The sequence below is a fragment of the Schistocerca gregaria genome, chromosome 3 (assembly GCF_023897955.1).
Source record: "Schistocerca gregaria isolate iqSchGreg1 chromosome 3, iqSchGreg1.2, whole genome shotgun sequence".
NCBI classification, from domain to species: domain Eukaryota; kingdom Metazoa; phylum Arthropoda; class Insecta; order Orthoptera; family Acrididae; genus Schistocerca; species Schistocerca gregaria.
The window spans coordinates 698,308,573-698,329,736 of record NC_064922.1 but is presented as its reverse complement, the minus strand read 5'-3'; the positions used below and the strand labels follow the sequence as shown (position 1 = coordinate 698,329,736).

Below are 21,164 nucleotides of genomic sequence, written 5' to 3'. Positions count from 1 at the left end.
TGTTCAATGCAAACACTAAGCCATCGATAGTAACCCGCCTATTTGTCAAAACCATTAATTGAGCCTGCACCACTTTGTCAGCCATTGTGGTCATTGACGGGCACCCTGCTTCCTGTTTGTCCATCACCTTTGTCCGGCCGCCTCTGAACTTCTCAATCCACTCAAAAACCTTTGTCCATTGTAATGTACTGTTCTCAGAGTGTAACAGTCTATGATTAATTTCAGCAACTTTCACTTCCTCTGAGCAAAGAAATATCACTGCCCTTATTTCTTCTTTTGTGCAAACTGCTAGTGGGGGTGGATATGCTTATGCTGTCACTACCAGCTCATTTGCTGCGATGAATGTCAAATGAGACACACGTCCCCATAATAGTACCAACTCAAGCATGTGTTCGCGGGATGCAGAATGCCTACTGCAATAAGTTTTTTTAAAAATGTCTCGATAATTCTTAACTTACCCTCATATTTCAGACATGTTAACATAATCCTTCATGACAATATAACGAAAAAAGAATTTGGAAAACACATTTCATAGTAATTTCATAAACAGAACAGAAGCTTTTAATGTTCCAAGAAATATGCGCAAATTCGTTGTTTTAAATCAGTATTTAAAATACCTGAAAGGTGAAACTAAATGGTTAAATTGTACTTTTCCATAAATTTATCCCATTCACACATGGCATAATACGCTAGTGCTAACCTATTTATGCACCTGGAAGTCCTTGTCTTCAACCAAAATAAATAAGTATATGAAAGCCAGAATGATAACATGCCCGCCCCCCCACCCCCCCCCCCCCCCCAATCTCAGATACGAGTTTAACATTACACTGACAATGAGATCATTGGGGAAAGAGCACAAGGTGATCTTTGGGGGGGATTGTCTCTTGATTGTGAATCCAGTGTGACAACCACTGCACCACCTTGCTCACTGTTTTTGACATAAAACATAGAACAAGAGAGGAAGAACAATACTTATGAGTCGTACAAATACTCTCACTGCACAATTGGTAAATGGGGGGGGGGGGGGGGGGGAGGAAGAGTTCAAAAATACAATCTGTGGACTGTCTGCCATGAGTAAACAAGTAACACAGTAAAGGTATTTGAGGGAATACCAATTTGATCAATAGTTGTTAATGGAACACACAAAAGTGCCAGATGTGACTGCTGATCAAGTACTGCCTGAAGAATTTGTTGTTCCTCCCCCCCCCCCCCCCCCATCTCACTCACCCTTGCATGCGCACGTGCCCACACACACACACACACACACACACACACACACACACAGTGATGCTGTGGGAAGTAAAATTATGCAATATAACAATAGTGTACTGGCAGAAGGTTTAAAACCAGTGCTGCACTCGTATTTATTTGCTGATATGAGACCACAACAGCTTCACCAAGAAGTTGGTATTCACCCCTTGCCTATTACAGTAACCATTACAGATGAAAATATGAAAGCAACCATTGTTTAGGACACATTTAGTAGTACAAACTACACAATTTTCTTTTTTAGTAGGAGCAAGTGCTTAAGCAATGCATTTACTTCAGGTTGTTAAGTGAAAATTAAAAAACTGATGAAAAAGCCAACCCAAAGCAAAGGAGGATTAACTGCCACCTCAATATAAATCAACTGACTTCAATCATGTATTAGTATAAATAAAAATTGATTTTTAGTCCTCTGCAACTTTGAGAAAACTGGATAAACTAAAAAGTAATGCACATGTTGAGGTAGTTAAATTCATTAGGTACATGGCAGATGTTTAACTCTGCACAATGCAGTTCAGTATTTAAAATACTTAAATTTACCTGAAATTACACTTATCTGGCAACATAAACATATGAATACTTTAGTACTGTACTGAGTAATTTACGTTCATCAAATTTTATTTTTTGAAAACGTCATCATTGTTGCAAAACTCCATGTAGCACTTGGAAAGTGGCACACTCCAGTAACTTTTGATACTGAACCCAATAGTTCTGCAGTATCAGCATCTCAAATAAACATGGTTTTCAATGCTAGTTAGTAAAATTTGAAATTGGTATTGAAGACATCATAAGACTGACACTTTTTTTGTTGTCCTTATTTAAAAGACAAGGGAAGCTGAACATGTTAGCAGTACAATGTTTTGTCATTACACTGAAACAGGAACATGGTCTCTGCTCTCTGTATTGCACTAAGCATGAATAATGTTACACTGACCTGTTTTGAAATGGCTGAACATCTATTTGGGTGGTTGGTTGAATTGCAGGGGAGGGGGGGGGGGGGGGGGTGGCTAAACAGTAATATCATTGTTCCCTTTCAAAGGAACCATCCCAGCATTTGCCTGAAGTGATTTGGGGAAGTAACGAAAAATCTAAATCAAATCTAAATCCGAATGTCCAGATGCAGGTTTGAACTGTCTTCCTCCCAAATGCGAGTTCAGTGTGCTAACCACTGCGCCACCTCATCACTTGGTCACAAATGATCACAGCACACCAGTGTCTAAACAAAAGTCAATCCGTGTTTGTTTGATGGACCAATTTGGTATCATAGAGATAAATGCTGTGCCTGGTCAGTAACATTTCAACTTTCTCGTGGACATAATACAATGCTTTTCTTCTGCCTATCCATTGATGGAGGTTGGTGATCACACAATGTATTTTTATTCTATGGACTGTATTATGTAGTAGTTGATTGGCACTTGGTAATCTGTCCACCACTTAATTTGATCTAACCAAGATATTCTTTTTGATCACTTTCTTCTTTTACCCCAATTTTTTCCTTGTATTATCAACTGTAAAAGCATATATTTGGTACTTGATATTCCTGGGTTCAAATTAATGATGATGTAAATAAAACAGAAAGAAACTTCCACATGGGAAAAATATATTAAAAATAAAGATTCCAAGACTTACCAAGCGGGAAAGCGCCGGCAGACAGGCACATGAACAAAACACACAAACACACACACAGAATTACAAGCTTTCGCAACTGGCAGTTGCTTCGTCAGGAAGGAAGGAAGGAGAGGGAAAAATGAAAGGGTGTGGGTTTTAAGGGAGAGGGTAAGGAGTCATTCCAATCCCGGGAGCGGAAAGACTTCCCTTAGGGGAAAAAAAGGACAGGTGTACACTCGCACACACACACACACACACACACACATATCCATCCGCACATACACAGACACAAGCAGACATATTTCAAATATGTCTGCTTGTGTCTGTGTATGTGCGGATGGATATGTGTGTGTGTGTGTGTGTGTGTGTGTGTGTGTGTGTGTGTGTGTGTGCGAGTGTACACCTGTCCTTTTTTTCCCCTAAGGGAAGTCTTTCCGCTCCCGGGATTGGAATGACTCCTTACCCTCTCCCTTAAAACCCACACCCTTTCATTTTTCCCTCTCCTTCCTTCCTTCCTGACGAAGCAACTGCCAGTTGCGAAAGCTTGTAATTCTGTGTGTGTGTTTGTGTGTTTTGTTCATGTGCCTGTCTGCCGGCGCTTTCCCGCTTGGTAAGTCTTGGAATCTTTATTTTTAATGTACTTGATATTCCATAAGATATGTCCGTGGTAGTGAGCGTTTCTTCTTTTAAACATTGTTAAAATTTCTCGCTGTTTTATGTATTCTTTGCAATACTTGGCAGTGTTCGTTACTGTTGCTGTCAATAGTATTGTATGCATTTTGCAGAAAATGCACATTTTAAAGGCCTCAGTGTTCCTCACTGTCATCATACATAAGTGTCAGAACCATATGGAAGTTCAGACCAAATGTAACATCTTACCTAACAAATTTAGCTCACTAGGTCTGTATCTGAGAAAATTTTCTGAAATTTAATGAAGGCATTATGGGAGTTCTCTATGTGACATTTTATTTCCATGTATGGCTTGCAATCTTCATAGACCCACGTCCCAGGACACTTAAACTTGTCTACTCTTTGTATTAAGGAGCCACTGAACTGTAGATTTGCATTTGTAAAGGAATTGGGCTGTTTTGTAAAACAACTTTTTGGTGGTAAAATTAAGACCAAGACCTACTATGTTGACAGATTATTCAAGGTCGTACAAGTAATTCGCAATCAATACTGTGTCATCAGCATGGGGAATGTTACAGGCAAAGACTACATTAATGTTTATGCCTTTTTTTGTATCACTAGGTGCTTCCTGAAAAATACTTTCTGAGTACGAACTGAATAACAGGAATGCACCCTTGTTGGAATTTTCTACGGATAATAAACAAGTTGCTGACCTCGTCATCAAAGGTAACATGTGCTCTCCGACTCCAATGTAAATTCTCTATACAGCAGATGTGTGTCTGATCTATATCCATTCTTTTGGGAATTTCCATAAACTTATCATTATGTACTCTATGAAAGGCATTTTATAATCAATAAAATGTTGGCTTACCTTTGTATACTGATCATAACAATTTTGCACTAGAACTCTCAAACATCACCTGAAGAATTTTTTTGTACCGTTCTGGAGAACTGTGACTGTCGGTGTACTATTAATACTGAGGAATTAATCAAATTTTCGTCACACCTAACAGTTGCATTAAGGTTTAAGAGATTAATTATTGTAACTTATTGTGTTAACAAGTGGATGAAAAGTAAAGTCAAAGACACTGTAAGAGAACTCTGTGTAAAAGGAATCACTATTCAATTAAAAACTATTCCATTTTTGCTGGATGTTTTCTGATTATGAACTTGTCATTTTGAAACAACATTTTGTGCATTACCTTTTAGTTTTTCCATTAACTGTCACCCATTAATCTTTTACTGTATCTAACTGTATTTTTCATAGTTAGAAATCAGTGAAAGATGGAGAGAACCTACAATTCATAATCTAAGCATGTTTTTTCCTTGACTTACGGCAACTGTTGAGCCATTTTTGCCTACACCGCCAGTAAAAATGACTACAAAGTTCTTGTAGAGTGTTACAGACGCAACAATAATGGTCGAGAATCCTAGTAAATACTTCATTTCATAACTAGTGTAAGGGATCTGTAAAAAGAGTTCACATGATCACATGAAATGGAAAAATGTAAAAACAAAAATACATCAAATAGATTTTGTCACAGGCATGAAATGGATGTGTTATTTAATGTAACAAATGTAACAAACACAATGGCCACAAGTGTAAAAAAATGGACAATGTGACAACCAAATTTCATGAATCTGTACAACTATTAAACTGTAAGTCTCCTCATTCATCTCTCGCGTCTGTGTGTGTGTGTGTGTGTGTGTGTGTGTGTGTGTGTGTGTGTGTGTGTGTGTGTGTTTTTTTGTGTGTGTTTTTGTGTGTGTGTGTGTGTGTGTGTGTGTGAAAATACAATTATCTAAAAATAAATTGTGCGTCTACATTCAAAGCTCACAAGAATAATCACAACAAAATCATTTACTGCACACACACACACACACACACACACTCACACACACACACACACACACACGCACAGACTAATGCAAGGAATTCAAGTTACAATGTTTTTCATATCTGAATATCTTATTAACCAAAATCCTTGGACAGGACATCACCTGGCTACAGTCGAAACATAACAATGCTGAAACAAACATTATAAACAAAATTAAGTACAAAGGAAATTTCTTGAAACAATTCATACCAAAATTAAAGATGATTAACAGGAAAGACGAAACTGAAAAAATATTAAAACTATAACAAAAGTTATTAAAGAGACTGTTATAAGCACAAAATATAAAGCATTAAAGTATGCTCATTTCCTGAAAGTGTGTCTATAAATAAAGAAAATTACTTTCTGTGGGGTGTGGGCATAGAAAAACCATTAAAGAATTAACATATAAAATACTTTAGCAACCATCTCCAAAACGCTTTAGAAACTATCCCCCCCCCCCCCCCCCCCCCCCAAAAAAAAAGATGATTTTCAGATGTACAAAAGTATTTATGGTTTTGTTCCAACAAATTCTACAGCATTTTGTGGCCACTGTAATTGAAAGTGAAAATCTTCTGGGTGATTAGGCCAACCGGGCACACCAGAAGTCTTGTGACCGAGATCCTGGCGAAGAGGTTGAAACATCACGTACTGAAGCAGTAGAAGTTTGCAAGAGAAACTTGATGTGGACAAATCACTCACAAGACCAAACTTTCAATACGGAAACTGTCAGAATAACTGCCAACTGAGGAAAGATAATTCAGTATATCATACATCACAACAATTTACACATTAGGGCTATTCACAACTTCCCAAGAAACATCATCACGTCTGATGAACAAGATGCTAACTGAGGTATGAATTAATTTTGTTAATAAAATAATTCACATAAAAGTAAGACAAACAGTACTATGAAAATGTACAAAATGGAAGCTCATTAAAACTGTTTCAAGAAGTCGAACTAAATAATTTTAAGCTTGCACATTTGCAAAAATTTGCACTTAATGATAAAAATAAACATAAATGACATTACATCTAACTTGTTTGTTTATGTGTGTGTGTGTGTGTGTGTGTGTGTGTGTGTGTGTGTGTGTGTGTGTGTGTGTGTGTGTTTGATTATGATACGATAAAATGAAGTTAATGTAAAACAATTGTGGCATGGCAACAAGTTTAACAGCTGACTATATACAATTCTTCTAGAAAAATGTGTGTAAGCTGTTTACAGACACTAAACTAAAAACATAAGTATAACTAAGCTACAATGTTTCACTGAATTTACCTGTGTCATCCACACACTTGGCCCAAATATTGAAGAAATTAAATGAATGAGTATGATAGTAAATTGTGCTTCGGTTACATCAACTTTGCCAAATCGTAGAGTACCTGGAAAATAGCAGATGCATAAATTAATTATTTTTCAAACTTTAAAAAATAATATGATGAATCTATGCAAGGGTTGTGATGTCTAAAAATTTCCAAAACAAATAAATTCTGTTTTTCTTTTTAAATTGACTTAATTTTTAAAAAAATTATACAAACAAAAAGTGGCAGAAATGATTTAAAAATGGATTTGATGTTATCACTTTGGGGAGAGACAAAGTGAAAGCAACTGCATGAGAAATGAGCCCCCCTCCCCCCTCCCAAAAAAAACTAATAATAATAATAATAATAATAATAATAATAATAATAATAATCTTGTGCATCAAGTGAAACGGATGCTGCAAGATCACCTTCAGTAGGTTTCTGCATGGGTGGAATGAAGGGCCTTTACTTATTTAATTTTTTAGACAAGAAAAGAAAAGATATTACTGAATTGAGTACATTCTACTAGCTAAGAGATATTGATGCAAGAGAAAGAAATTGTAGTATTGTAGGCTAAGCACACGTAATGGAATTCTGTAACTTACACAAAATGAAAATAAATAACACTTTTTTTAGTTAACGTGGCATTAATAAGTTTGTGAGGGTTGTCTTAGGGTCTATGGAAAGTTGTCATCAATGCAATTATTGAGAACTATCCATTATAAGATAGGGATGAGCCCCAATATTCAAAAAAATTTCAAAACAAATGCCACACTTGTCCAATCATCATTTAAAATAGAGGGCAGATCTCCAATCAACCATTTAACTTACCCTTGATCAGTATACAAACAATTTTCAATTAAAATATGGGACCATATTATAATAACACTGTAAGTGTAGCATTCTGGAGGCTCTTCATGACACGGGAGGTAGCTACAAGGTTAACAAGGGTTTTCGCTTTGTGCAGGACACTCTGGAGTTTTTGAAAAACTTAAGGTCAGCGGTGATGGTGGAAAATCGTTTTTTCAATTCTCTACATCAAAAGATTGCCTACAAAACATTTTTTACAATATAATATGGAATCCAAAGTTAATAATGTTCGAGTTATTAGCATTATTGTGTTTTCTTGCTATAGCTCAGTCGCCTCTCATTCTCATAACTAGCATAACAAGTTGGTGTCCAAGCGGCTCAGGCATTAGACTACCAAACCACTTAACTCCATGTTCAATTTTTGGTCATAGCTTTATTTTGATCTGATTTTTTCTCAGTGTGTTTGGTAATATTCTGATAACCAGAATGCTTTTTTTTTCGTTTTTTGAAATAACATGTCAGGAGGTGTGGTTAATAATCAAATACGTACATGTAATGCATTTACTTTGATCATGATACATAGTACAAAAATACTGAATAAAGTTACACACTCCTACATTGGGCAATATTCAATCACTGTGACTGTGCTTCCAACAGTGTTCCTGTGTTTGCGAGAATCCAACAGAACATTTGGTCCATGGGTCTTCTCAAGGGGTTGAAGGTCTCCAGACAGAAACATTTTCATCACACACTAAAATCGGGGAAGTTGACCTCCCAACTGTACCAATCATATTTGGATCACATTGTGACACTTTATGTGCAGCAAAATAAATTGTGCCTGATACTAAATTCATAGGAAGGGCAAATTGACATGACATGCGACGATAGGATGTTCATGGACAATACTGTTCAACCAAATGAACTGTGAAAGTGATACCACAATAATCTATCTCTCTTTCTCAATCACACGAGGTTTACTTTTTCCAACAGTAAAGAATTTCATTGCGCGACTTCAAACTAATGCAGCATCACAGCACAGCAAAGTATTAAAAGTTACGGCAGATGCTATAAAAATTCATATGTACATATATAATCATGTCTTTCAAGATATGGTTTTATGCACTTGGTATGCGTTCCACGGATCGGAGTGTGGAATGTCAGATCCCTTAATCGGGTAGGTAGGTTAGAAAATTTAAAAAGGGAAATGGATAGGTTGAAGTTAGATATGGTGGGAATTAGTGAAGTTCGGTGGCAGGAGGAACAAGACATCTGGTCAGGTGACTACAGGGTTATAAACACAAAATCAAATAGCGGTGATGCAGGAGTAGGTTTAATAATGAATAGGAAAATAGGAATGTGAGTAAGCTACTACAAACAGTATAGTGAACGCATTATTGTGGCCAAGATAGATACGAAGCCCACACCTACTACAGTAGTACAAGTTTATATGCCAACTAGCTCTGCAGATGACGAAGAAATTGAAGAAATGTATGACGAAATAAAAGAAATTATTCAGATAGTGAAGGGAGACGAAAATTTAATAGTTATGGCTGACTGGAATTTGAGTGTAGGAAAAGGGAGAGAAGGAAACGTAGTAGGTGAATATGGATTAGGGCTAAGAAATGAAAGAGGAAGGGCCTGGTAGAATTTTGCACAGAGCATAACTTAATCATAGGTAACACTTAGTTTAAGGATCATGAAAGAAGGTTGTATACATGGAAGAACCCTGGAGATACTAAAAGGTATCAGATAGATTATATAATGGTAAGACAGAGATTTAGGAACCAGGTTTTAAATTTTAAGACATTTCCAGGGACAGATGTGGACTCTGACCACAATCTATTGGTTATGAACTGTAGATTAAAATTCAAGAAACTGCAAAAAGGAGGGAATTTAAGGAGATGGGACCTGGATAAACTGAAAGAACCAGAAGTTGTACAGAATTTCAGGGAGAGCATAAGGGAACAATTGACAGGAATGGGGGAAAGAAATACCGTAGAAGAAGAATGGGTAGCTTTGAGGGATGGAGTGGGGAAGGCAGCAGAGGATCAAGTAGGTAAGAAGACTAGGGCTAGTAGAAATCCTTGGGTAACAGAAGAAATATTGAATTTAATTGATGAAAGGAGAAAATATAAAAATGCAATAAATGAAGCAGGCAAAAAGGAATACAAACATTTCAAAAATGAGATCGACAGGAAGTGCAAAATGGCTAAGCATGGATGGCTAGAGGACAAATGTAAGGATGTAGAGGCTTATTTCACTAGGGGTAAGATAGACACTGCCTACAGGAAAATTAAAGAGACCTTCGAAGAAAAGAGAACCACTTGTATGAATATCAAGAGCTCAGATCGAAATCAGTTCTAAACAAAGAAGTAAAAGCAGAAAGGTGGGAAGAGTGTATAGAGGGTCTATACAAGAGCGATGTACTTGAGGGCAGTATTATGGAGATGGAAGAGGATGTAGATGAAGATGAAATGGGAGATACAATACTGGATGAAGAGTTTGACAGAGCACTGAAAGGCCTACGGTGGAACAACGTCCCAGGAGTAGACAACATTTCATTGGAACTACTGACGGCCTTGGGAGAGCCAGTCCTGACACAACTCTACCATCTGGTGAGAAAGATGTATGAAACAGGAGAAATACCCTCAGACTTCAAGAAGAATATAATAATTCCAATCCCAAAGAAAGCAGGTGTTGATAGATGTGAAAATTACCGAGCAGTCAGTTTAATAAGCCACAGCTGCAAAATACTAACACGAATTCTTTACAGACAAATGGAAAAACTAGTAGAAGCCGACCTCGGGGAAGATCAGTTTGGATTCCGTAGAAATACTGGAACACGTGAGGCAATACTGACCTTACGACTTATCTTAGAAGAAAGATTAAGGAAAGGCAAAACCTATGTTTCTAGCATTTGTAGACTTAGAGAAAGCTTTTGACAATGTTGACTGGAATACTCTCTTTCAAATTTTAAAGGTGGCAGGGGTAAAATACAGGGACCGAAAGGCTATTTACAATTTGTACAGAAACCAGATGGCAATTAGAGTCGAGGGGCATGAAAGGGAAGCAGCCGTTGGGAAGGGAGTAAGACAGGGTTGTAGCCTCTCCCCGATATTATTCAATCCGTATATTGAGCAAGCAGTAAAGGAAACAAAAGAAAAATTCGGAGTAGGTATTAAAGTCCATGGAGAAGAAATAAAAACTTTGAGGCTTGCCGATGACATTGTAATTCTGTCAGAAACAGCAAAGGACTTTGAAGAGCCGTTGAACGGAATGGACAGAGTCTTGAAAGGAGGATATAAGATGAACATCAACAAAAGCAAAACGAGGACAATGGAATGTAGTCTAAATAAGTCGGGTGATACTGAGGGAATTAGATTAGGAAATGAGACACTTAAAGTAGTAAAGGAGTTTTGCTATTTGGGGAGCAAAATAACTGATGATTGTCGAAGTAGTGAGGATATAAAATGTAGACTGGCAATGGCAAGGAAAGCATTTCTGAAGAAGAGAAATTTGTTAACATCGAGTATACATTTAAGTGTCAGGAAGTCATTTCTGAAAGCATTTGTATGGAGTGTATCCATGTATGGAAGTGAAACATGGACAATAAATAGTTTGGACAAGAAGAGAATAGAAGCTTTCAAATTGTGGTGCTACAGAAGAATGCTGAAGATTAGATGGGTAGATCACATAACTAATGAGGAAGTATTGAATAGGATTGGGGAGAAGAGAAGTTTGTGGCACAACTTGACCAGAAGAAGGGATCGGTTGGTAGGACATGTTCTGAGGCATCAAGGGATCACCAATTTAGTATTGGAGGGCAGCGTGGAGGGTAAAAATCGTAGAGGGAGACCAAGAGATGAATGCACTAAGCTGATTCAGAAGAATATAGGTTGCAGTAAGTACTGGGAGATGATGAAGCTTGCACAGAATATATAAGCATGGAGAGCTGCATCAAACCAGTCTCAGGACTGAAGACCACAACAACAACATGCATCCATATTGACATCTGATTGCTCTGCTTTTAGCAACGTGAATCAGATACGTCTTCCACAGTTAATGAATCAGAAAACATGTCAATACAGTGAGATTTTGTTTGAGTTTTGCGCATGGCATGAGAAATATTTATGTTTTGCCTGTTTCTATAACTTTCACCCCACGGATTGCAAAAATACTTATGAATAGCTGAACAGTAAGGTTTACACAACAATATACTTCAGTGTATTACTATATATCATGATGAAAAGAACTGCAAATAAATTATAGACACTTATTTGATTATTAATCACATCTCCCAATGTTTTACTGGAAAAGGGGGCAAAGAAAAGTATTCAAATTATCAGAGTATTATTATCAGATACACATGGAAGAGGTGGAGGGGAGAACCACAACCACTCCACTAGATGCAACAATGATGGGTACCAATACTGCAAAATGAAAACACAAAAATGGTTATACTCCTTATGCTATAAACTTTGGATGCCACATTATATTTATGCACACAGTTTGTTTTCTGACAATCTTTCGATGAAAAGCATTGAAAATACAATTTTCTGTCACCAACTTTGACCTCAATTTTTTTGAGAACTACTTAGTGTCTAGCAAAAAGCCGAAACACAATTCTCTTTACTTTGAATATGGAATGTCTCTGCAAAACTCTTTCAAAACTGGTGACAAAAATATCAGACCCTCCCCTTGTAAGGGCAATGAAGCTAAGTTAAAATTTTGTCATTTTATCGTAGTGACCAGATTCAAGTACACCACAATCAGATTGTCAGTTTGACTGTCCAAAGTTTGGTTTTTCGCTTAGTTCCAACCACCGTCTTTACCACAGCTGCCCTATTCAGAAGGGTCCCAGCATCACAAGCCTGCTTGGATCCTGTTACAGGAAAAGAGTGAACACATACGCAGTAGCAGGGACCACAACAACAACTTAAGAAAGATAGAAACAACAGAAAGGAATAATGAGTCAATGGAATAACAGCCAATTACATATTCAGCAAAAGGACACTGCTAACAAGCGGAGAGGAGAGCCCTTAATTACATCATCATGAGGATTAAGGGAACCAACCAGGGTAACTCCACACTCAGTCTAGACTTCCATTCTATAAAGCTGTTAGTACACATAAAGTATGGTAAAAATCTCGATAGGTCACTTTGTGAGCGGACAAATGGAGGGGTTGCTCACCAACCCACTATGCAGATTTGTCAAAAGTCTCTTACCCTTTCAACCATATGTATTAGGTATCACCAAGCTGACCTGAAATTAAGTGACAGTACTGACTGGAGCCTTGAGAGCTCTACTGACATGAGATCAGTATCAGTCTAATGGCGTTAATGCTAAGCTGAGTTTCAGAAGCAAAGAGATCTAGACACAGACTGCTGTGAAATAGCTCTGTCATGGTTCACATTGTTCATATACCTTGCCAACTTATTTGGGCACCGACAAGTTGCAGCATCACAATTTGTGGAGGTCCTACTGCCATGAGTAAGTTCCTGGGACACCATTATTCTGGCTCAAGAAAAAGAATGTTGTAATAGCAGATAGGAAACTTTGGCAATGACTTCAGACAATGAGGTACAACTAATTAATTCTGTTGTGCACTTTACAATATAAAGATCGGTTAAACAGGTAGTAACATTGACCTTTTATTTAGAGTCCAAAGATAGATGAATGAAGTTGGAACAAGAGTTACATCATATCAAGGACAGGTGAAAAATGAAGATCAAATAGAACTAAAATCAGGTTGCGTTGCACTACGCAGGGACACAGCAGGGTCATACTTTACAAGAAGGCTTTGCTGAAAACAAGAAACATAAAAGAAGTATCACAGATATCGAAGAACAGCCTGTTTTAAAAACGAAGAAGATATGCCATGAAAACTATTCGAGTGTGCGCACCAATGTTAGTTACTGTATTAACCTGACTATACGACGACCCTCAATAGAAGATGTTGAACATTATTTTTTTACTTGAAAGCTTAAGAATTTTTTATTTTTAACGTATTCTGGCTAATCAACATTGCAAATCGTTTTGTTGATAAAGTATCCACCCAAAAAAGTTGACATTATACCATGTATGGTATCACTATTTTTAATCACTGCCACCTTTGATATTATCATCTTCATTTGTAAGCCTACTGGCATGTCTTCTTCCCTGACATTCCTCCCACAACAAGTGATCTTCTGAACCACCCATAGAATTGACCATGTAGCAGTTTTTGAATACTTTCGTAACAGATTCACTTGAGATTCTATCCCTATGAACGAAGGATCACCAGCTTAACATGGATACTGACGGTTTGTTTAACTCCCCCCTGGAGTGAGGGCATGGTCTCCTCGACAAAGCCATTCATGGTAAGGCTGCCACAGGTGAGCCTTTAAATACTTACTCAAAACATTTATTACTTAAAGTTTGCGAGGTCATGTCACAAAATCTGTGTTGTCCTTGCTATCAGATCTTTAACTTCCTGAGTGAGATGTTTCCTGAGAGAATACAGCAACGACACTTCTTCTACCTTCTATTAATCAAAGAACCTGGTATTCTGTTCCAAACAATTTTCAGCTACACTTGTATCAGGTCATATGTCATCCATCCCTTTCCTTGGCATCAAAGCGTAAGTGCCACAGGGAGTGGCATAATATTCCTGCAAAGAAATGTGTGTGTGTGTTTATGGGGGGGGGGGGGGGGTTCCTTCTGTCTGCTAGTGCATTCAGCATTACTATTAATCAATTATTCAGGCCTTTTCACTGCCAGAACTTCTTACAGGAAACTTTCAACAGTTCTCACATTGACTGTAACATCTAACAGCATATCAAAATATACAGGCATCTGATCCACACTGCCCATATATGGCCCAGCAGATAATGAAGCCATTTCCTTTGACTGATTATCTGCAACACTGATGGTGACCCATTCTCAGTTTCATGTTGGTTATGTAATAAGCTTCCAGGGGCAACAAAATGTGGTTTTCAGTACTCCATGTGATTATTCACTGAATTTAAAAATATAGACCTGTGTAGTAATCTACAACTTAACACGAGCAATCTTATGCTAATGGTTAAAACACAATAATTCAGTATTAAAGTTATAAACAGTGCACATGTTGTGAGGCAGCAGAACCCATGTGCACAAATTACTTAGATTATATTTATCAATTATTTGAGAATTAGAGCACTTAGCCACTTCAATCAATTTTCACACGTAATTTCAAACTCTTTTTGAAATTTTTGTCACTGACACACCCCAAACAATGGTGTAAGGAAACAAGTTCGTCGCTTATTGCAGTTTTGCTATTCAAACAGTAAAACTTCACCATCAGGCACTACATTTTAATTTATTACTTCTTTACGACTAACTCCATTCACAACATATTTGCAGACAATACCCACATATACCACTGAATGTATCTGCAGAATTATATACGTGTACAACAACTAGTTCATGAGATGCGGCATCATAAATATGGGTGTTCGATTCTTTAAAGTATTGGGTGTGAAGTGGTTAATATAAGATGCTGATAAGCATGGCTTGTCACTGCACTAGCATTGTTCTGTGCCATAGCATAAGGCCTGCCCTCTTAATAATCTTCATGCACCAGCCAGTACTTGTTTGGAATTCCGCAACGCATGCACTTGGAAAATTCCTCTTTACCTCCAGTGCCTTCATTCAGGTATTTTCTCAAATAGTAGGTACAGTTTCACAATGTTTCTCTTACATGTACAGAAAAACTTGCTCTTCCAGTTCATTAATCTTCTTTGCTTTGGTCCCCTAAAAGTACAGCATGTATAAATGGTGTTCTTTAAATTTTCTCTATCTGATACCACATACGAACATTTACTTCTATGACACTAAATTTTCCTTCTGGTGCACTGCTGTTTGTGGCCTCAGCTTCATGAATTATCGTTAACTTAAAATTAGCATCACACAGTCTACATGAACCAATCCTGAACTCAAACTCTTAAAGAGTCACTAGGCAGGGATGTAATTTGCACCCATATCAACTGCTGCAATTTAACAGTTCATACAATGCTCACTGTATAAACAAATTGAATGATAACAGTATTTTGTCCTCTTGGCTCCCTACAACGGAGCTGGCAGAAATCGTTCCATTTCAATTGTTGTCCACCTCGAAAATCAGAAGTGCTGTAGAGAAATAGTAACTTTACGCCCATTGATGAAGCTCATTTTTCATTTTTTGTGGCGCATTTTAAACGCTCTGTGAGAACATATTTTTGTTTGCATTAATTTGTCTCCTGTAGAAGCGTATACCATTGTTGAGTATTTATTCAATTTAGAAGTCAATAAAATTCTGACTACAAATACGAGGGTCGGTCAAAAAGTAATGCCTCCCATTTTTTTTCTACTTAAAAAAATTAAGTTAAGTGAAAAAATTTGAATTTGGCGCCATTCCTCAAACCTTCTTCTGCAATCCACTGCAGTAGTAACTTTCTGTCAACAGGTGGCAGCACAGCAGAAGTTTGTAAGATGGCCGACATCGATGTTCGTTTGAGACAGCGTTGTGTGATTGAATTCTTGAATGCAGAAGGTGAAACGCCCATACGCATTCATGAAAGACTGAAGAAGGTGTATGGTGTTGTGACAGTGGATGTCAGCACTGTTAGACGATGGGTTCGTCGTCGTAAGGAAGCTGAAGGGCAAACACCGTTGACTGACGAAAAGCGGAGCGGCAGGCCGGTGAGTGCAGTGACTCCACACAACATTCAGCAAGTTGATGACATCATTCGTGGTGACCGTCGGGTGACTGCAGATGAAGTGTGTCGCATTATTTCTCTTAGTAAAGGCAGTGTGATCACGATTATTAAACAATTGGGGTACTCAAAAGTTTGTGCACGGTGGGTTCCAAGAATGTTAACCGATCAGAATAAAGAGGCAAGGAAAACAATAGCCTCCCAACACTTGCAGCGCTTCCGTTTGGAGGGAGACGAGTTTCTGAAAAAAATTGTGACCGGGGACAAAACACGGATGCATTTTTTTGAACCCGAATCAAAGAGGCAGTCAATGGAGTGGCGTCACACAAGCTCGCCGAGGAAGAAAAAATTCAAAACTGTGCGATCGGCAGGGAAAGTTATGGCAACAGTTTTCTGGGATACAGAGGGTGTGATTCTGGTTGATTTTTTGGAGCAGGGATGCACAATAAATTCTGTTCAATACGTCACAACCCTCAAAAAACTTAAAGCACGTCTTCAGCGAGTTCGCCCAACAAAATCAATGGCAGATGTTCTTCTTTTGCATGACAATGCAAGACCACACACCAGTCGTCACACCTCTGACGAGATTGTCAAAATTGGATGGGAAGTTTTGCCTCATCCCCCATACAGCCCTGACCTGGCACCATCAGACTTCCATCTGTTCGGGCCACTAAAAGAAGCTCATCGTGGGATTCATTTTGAAGATGAGGAGGCCATCAAAACATCCGTGCGTCAATGGCTTAGGAAGCAGAGCTGTGATTTTTACCGTGCTGGGATACATGCCCTTGTTCATAGATGGACCAAAACTGTAGAGATGGGCGGAGATTACATTGAAAAATGACAAAATGATCCTCAATGTTGTGGTTTTCAACCTATGTAATTGCATTTAAATTTCCTGACAATTAAACGTAGAAAAAAAAAAAATAGGAGGCATTACTTTTTGACTGACCCTCGTAGATTCAGGAGAACTGTGGTTTAAACATGGTCCAATGTTTATAAAAAGTCAAGGTAAGCGACACACTGCTCTAGTTGGAAGCACAAGCAGTATACATTCCCATGGATGACAGCACAATAAAATTTGCTGCCTGCTCACCACTCCCCTCCCCACATTTGTTCTAGTGCTTGGCCAAGATTGTGTCTATTCCCCACCAACTTTTACGAATTCTTCAGATTAAACCTGCATGTGACCTCTGTTGCCAAACTTCATCTATAAATGTAAGACAAACCCTATATTAATCTGTTATGAAGACTACAGCATCAATAGTTTAATTTGAGAGTGTAAGATGATCCTGTATGATGAATTTGGGAAAAAGCCTCAGCTCATAGTTGGGTAAATATGGTTGTTAGTGTTTAGTGTTTTAGGTCATCGGTGTCCTTGTGTGGAATAAAGATAGATGAGAGTGGTGAAAAATCTATTCAAAAAGACAAAGATCAATTTTAAAACAAACCTCTATCAATCAACAAGAAAACATCAAAGAGATCAGGGGATCCATAAAAGATCATCCATAAACTACGAAAGTACATCACAGAATGAAATCAATATAAATTACCAACACACAAACATTTTAAAGGGGTCAGAGTACCGTGGCTGGGTGACTACCTAGAAATGATAGATGATTAAACCCCTCCACGATGCACTAAAAATCTCACACCCAATATTTTGGGAAGGATTCCTGACAACACACAAAACCTTATAACTTGAACCATACTTGTCTAATTGTCATTTAAAATAGAGGACAGGTTCCGGGGGACATCCAGGTCTGCCCCTGTGGTGTCAAAACTATCTCAGTTAAATTATGCTGTATGTAGATTCATTTTCCATATCATTGACAAATTAGTGGGTCCTTCCTTGTAAGACAAAGGCATGTGCTAAGAGGTAATGTTCCACTCTAAACCTTGTAACAGCCACTTCCTCAGCTTGTCGTGGTCAGGTGGAGGTACACCAAGGTCACTGAAGGTTTCATAGACTATAGTTTACTTTCCTCACTTTCAGCCACTGAGCTTCCCATCAACGCACGGTCTTCCAGGTCATGTATGTGGTGACTGCCTGTAGTGGGATGCACAGCAATTGGAAGGCTAAAAGAAGCTAGCCCCGTTGGCATCCACATCAGAAAGTTCATTACCTCAGAAATATTGCACCATCACATCTGCTGGGTGCAACTGACCAATAGTAAGAAGGGCAGTTTGGGAGTTGGAGCAGATAAGAAATTTCTGTGTCATCTGCTCCAGTGCCCTATGGATAGCAAACAACTTTCACAGTAAACTAAAAAGTGCTCTGGGAGCAGTTTACTAAGGACATATTTGGCGAACATGGCAGCACCACTGATAAACCCTCCTGCTTAGATTTATCAGTGTAAACACAAATTAAATTAGGGTGGAGGTATAAAATCTCATAGAATTTAGTTTTAAAAATTTAATTTGGGGTATAACCCTTCCTGTATCCATTCTATAATTAAGCTTCTTTAGAAGCCAGGGGGGGATCCCATATTCCATCCCTGGCTTCGGATCTTAATTCCACCCACCTATAATATCTCAAGGCTCTGCTTCGCATGGATCCCAAAAGGTCTTGTTGCCCTTGGGTGGTTATGGAACAAACATTCCAGTGGCAATTAGGCAATGGAGATGGATGATGGAAATTATGGGATAGACAGAGCCCTGTACACTAAGCATACCATTAGGAGATGTTGAACTGACTGTGGAGGCTCACCAGCCTCTGCACCCAAGCAAGAAACTGGACTTGTTTGATAAATCCCTGTCGACAGCCTAATATTACTGTGGTAAACTGCATGAAACATTTTATTGCACAAAGGCCTTGCTGACCCATAAATCTGGCATCCACATCCAAACCAGGACTGCAAGGAGGGTTATAAAACTGGAGCAAGTGTGCACTGTTTGCTCCCCAAAAACCTATAACTAACACATTTTAGAATATTTGAAGACTTGAGGTATCTTAATTTCATATATCCATGGGGCAATAGCCATATTAGTCCTTAATCAAAAGTGAGGTACTGATATTTCACCTTTTCCTTAAATGTTAGAAAGGTATCCCCCAATAAAATGAGCAGGAGCAACTGATATCAACAAAAAACAGTTTCCTCCATAGAGAACTTGAAACCTGTGATGTTTTCCCATTACTTAAACTGCCTGATCATCAAACACAACTGTCAAGAAGCTGTTGCAAGGTTGGAGGACACATAGAAGATGGACAAGCCATCCACAAATAAGGAATAATACTGTTTATCGTGTTGGTGATCATCATTAAACTTAAAGCACTCTCTTGAAGGACAGTATTCTGCTTAAAAGGTTCAGATGTGATATACCTGATCATGTAACTAAAATAACTTTTGATAGCAAGGACTGTATGAAAGTGGGGAGACATCCTCAGGAGTCTCATTTGTAGAGCTACAACATAATATTATGCCTCCACATAGTGTCACAAGCCTTTTTCAAATCAAAAAATTCACCAATAAGGCATTGTTACATAGGAAAGCTTTCTGAATTGCTGCTTCTAGCAGGGTTAGATTAAGTGACACCACCTGCAATCACTCTGAGAGGGACTCAGTAGTCACCTAGTTTTGAGAGCCCAAGTGAGGCATTGGATAGCCATATAATCCAGTGTCTTTCCCACCTAGCTACTGAGACTGACGTTATGATAACTAGGACTGGCCATAATGTTCATATGAAATTCAGCCATGTCCGGGTGATGTCTCTCATCATTGTTAAAAGGCATCCATGCTCTAGTAAAACTGCTATTGGCAGTTGTGAGTGTGGCAGGAAATATTCAAAATGGTTTCCCATACTTTACTTGCAGTTTTGTATCAACTGATGGAGTTCAGGAACTCATTAAACTCTTCTTACTCCAACTGCTATCCTCAACTTTGGCCTCACCACTTGAAAAGTTACAACATTCTCATCCACAGGGCACTGAATGACACATTGTCTAGCCACCTTCCTGTCCCTGATTGCAGAATTACACATCATTCCACAATATGTCAGAGTGGTATTGTGGTGGTGGTGGTGGTGGTGGTGGTGGTGGTAGGCAGGGGGCAAACAGTGAGGTCATCAGTGCCACGATTTAAGGTGGCAGAAACTAAAACTAACGGTGGTTGGTAGGTTTAAAAGAGGGGGAAAGAGACCAAACTATGAGGTCATCAGTCCTTTGTTCCTAATAAAACAAGGCCATAAGTGCGAAAATAAGACAGACAACACATATGACACAAAACGGAAAGAAAGGAAAACCACAAGAACGAAGGAAAGGCAACTACCACTAAAAGGAACAAAAGAGGACAAGAAAACACCAGACAGACGCTAGAAACAGAAGAGAGTAAAACAAGAAAGCAGATTACAGTGGCAGGAAAATCCAGCCACTCTGCAACACATTAAAACCTCCACCCTAAGAACACTAGGATGGAGGACACAGAGGGACATGCGCTACAACTTAGAGACATCAAATGATAATACACACCCTCACAAATAAAACGTAAAACTAAATCAGCCAATAAGGCGTTGTCAGATAAAATGAGAGGCAAAAAGTCCGGTAACCCAAGATTTCACCGCTGGGCAGTCAATGTGGGGCAGTGCACCAGGATATGGGCCACTGTCAACCAGGTGCCGCAGTGAAAACTCAGACGGGTCTGCACAGTGCAAGAGGTAACACTGGCCAATGCGGAGGCGGCAGAGGACGACTGATTCCCTGTGAGAGGCCCGTATGGAAGACTTCCACACATTTGTATTCTCCTTAATGACATGCAGTTTGTTTTGTGTACTGTTATGCCTTCCATCTCCCAAAGCCGAAAAACCCTGCAGCGTAAGTCAGAACGCAGGTCAAGTTCAGAGATGCCCATCTCCAGAAGCAGTTTCCACTTAGCCTGTATGGCTAGCCTGTCTACAAGTTCATTTCCTGGGATTCCAACATGTCCTGTGGTCCACACAAACACCACTGAACAACGGGAGCGGTCC

At 38.6% G+C, this 21,164-nt stretch overlaps 1 protein-coding gene across 4 annotated transcripts in view; it reads right to left on the bottom strand.

Moving 5' to 3' along the window:
* The window catches only part of LOC126354709 (cholinephosphotransferase 1), a 180,342-nt gene that overhangs the window by 143,526 nt on the left and 15,652 nt on the right, over positions 1 to 21,164 (bottom strand). For 2 of the 4 annotated variants that reach the window (XR_007565376.1, XM_050004550.1), the window contains exons 4-5: positions 6,658 to 6,761; positions 4,840 to 4,971 (exon numbers count right to left, since the gene is read on the bottom strand). Coding sequence is in view for 3 of the 4 variants with exons in the window: in XM_050004550.1 (XP_049860507.1) it covers positions 4,840 to 4,971; positions 6,658 to 6,761 (236 nt within the window). In the remaining variant the exon portion in view is untranslated. The remainder of the gene's footprint in view (positions 1 to 4,839; positions 4,972 to 6,657; positions 6,762 to 21,164) is intronic. The other 2 variants (XM_050004551.1, XM_050004553.1) reach the window with 1 other exon arrangement.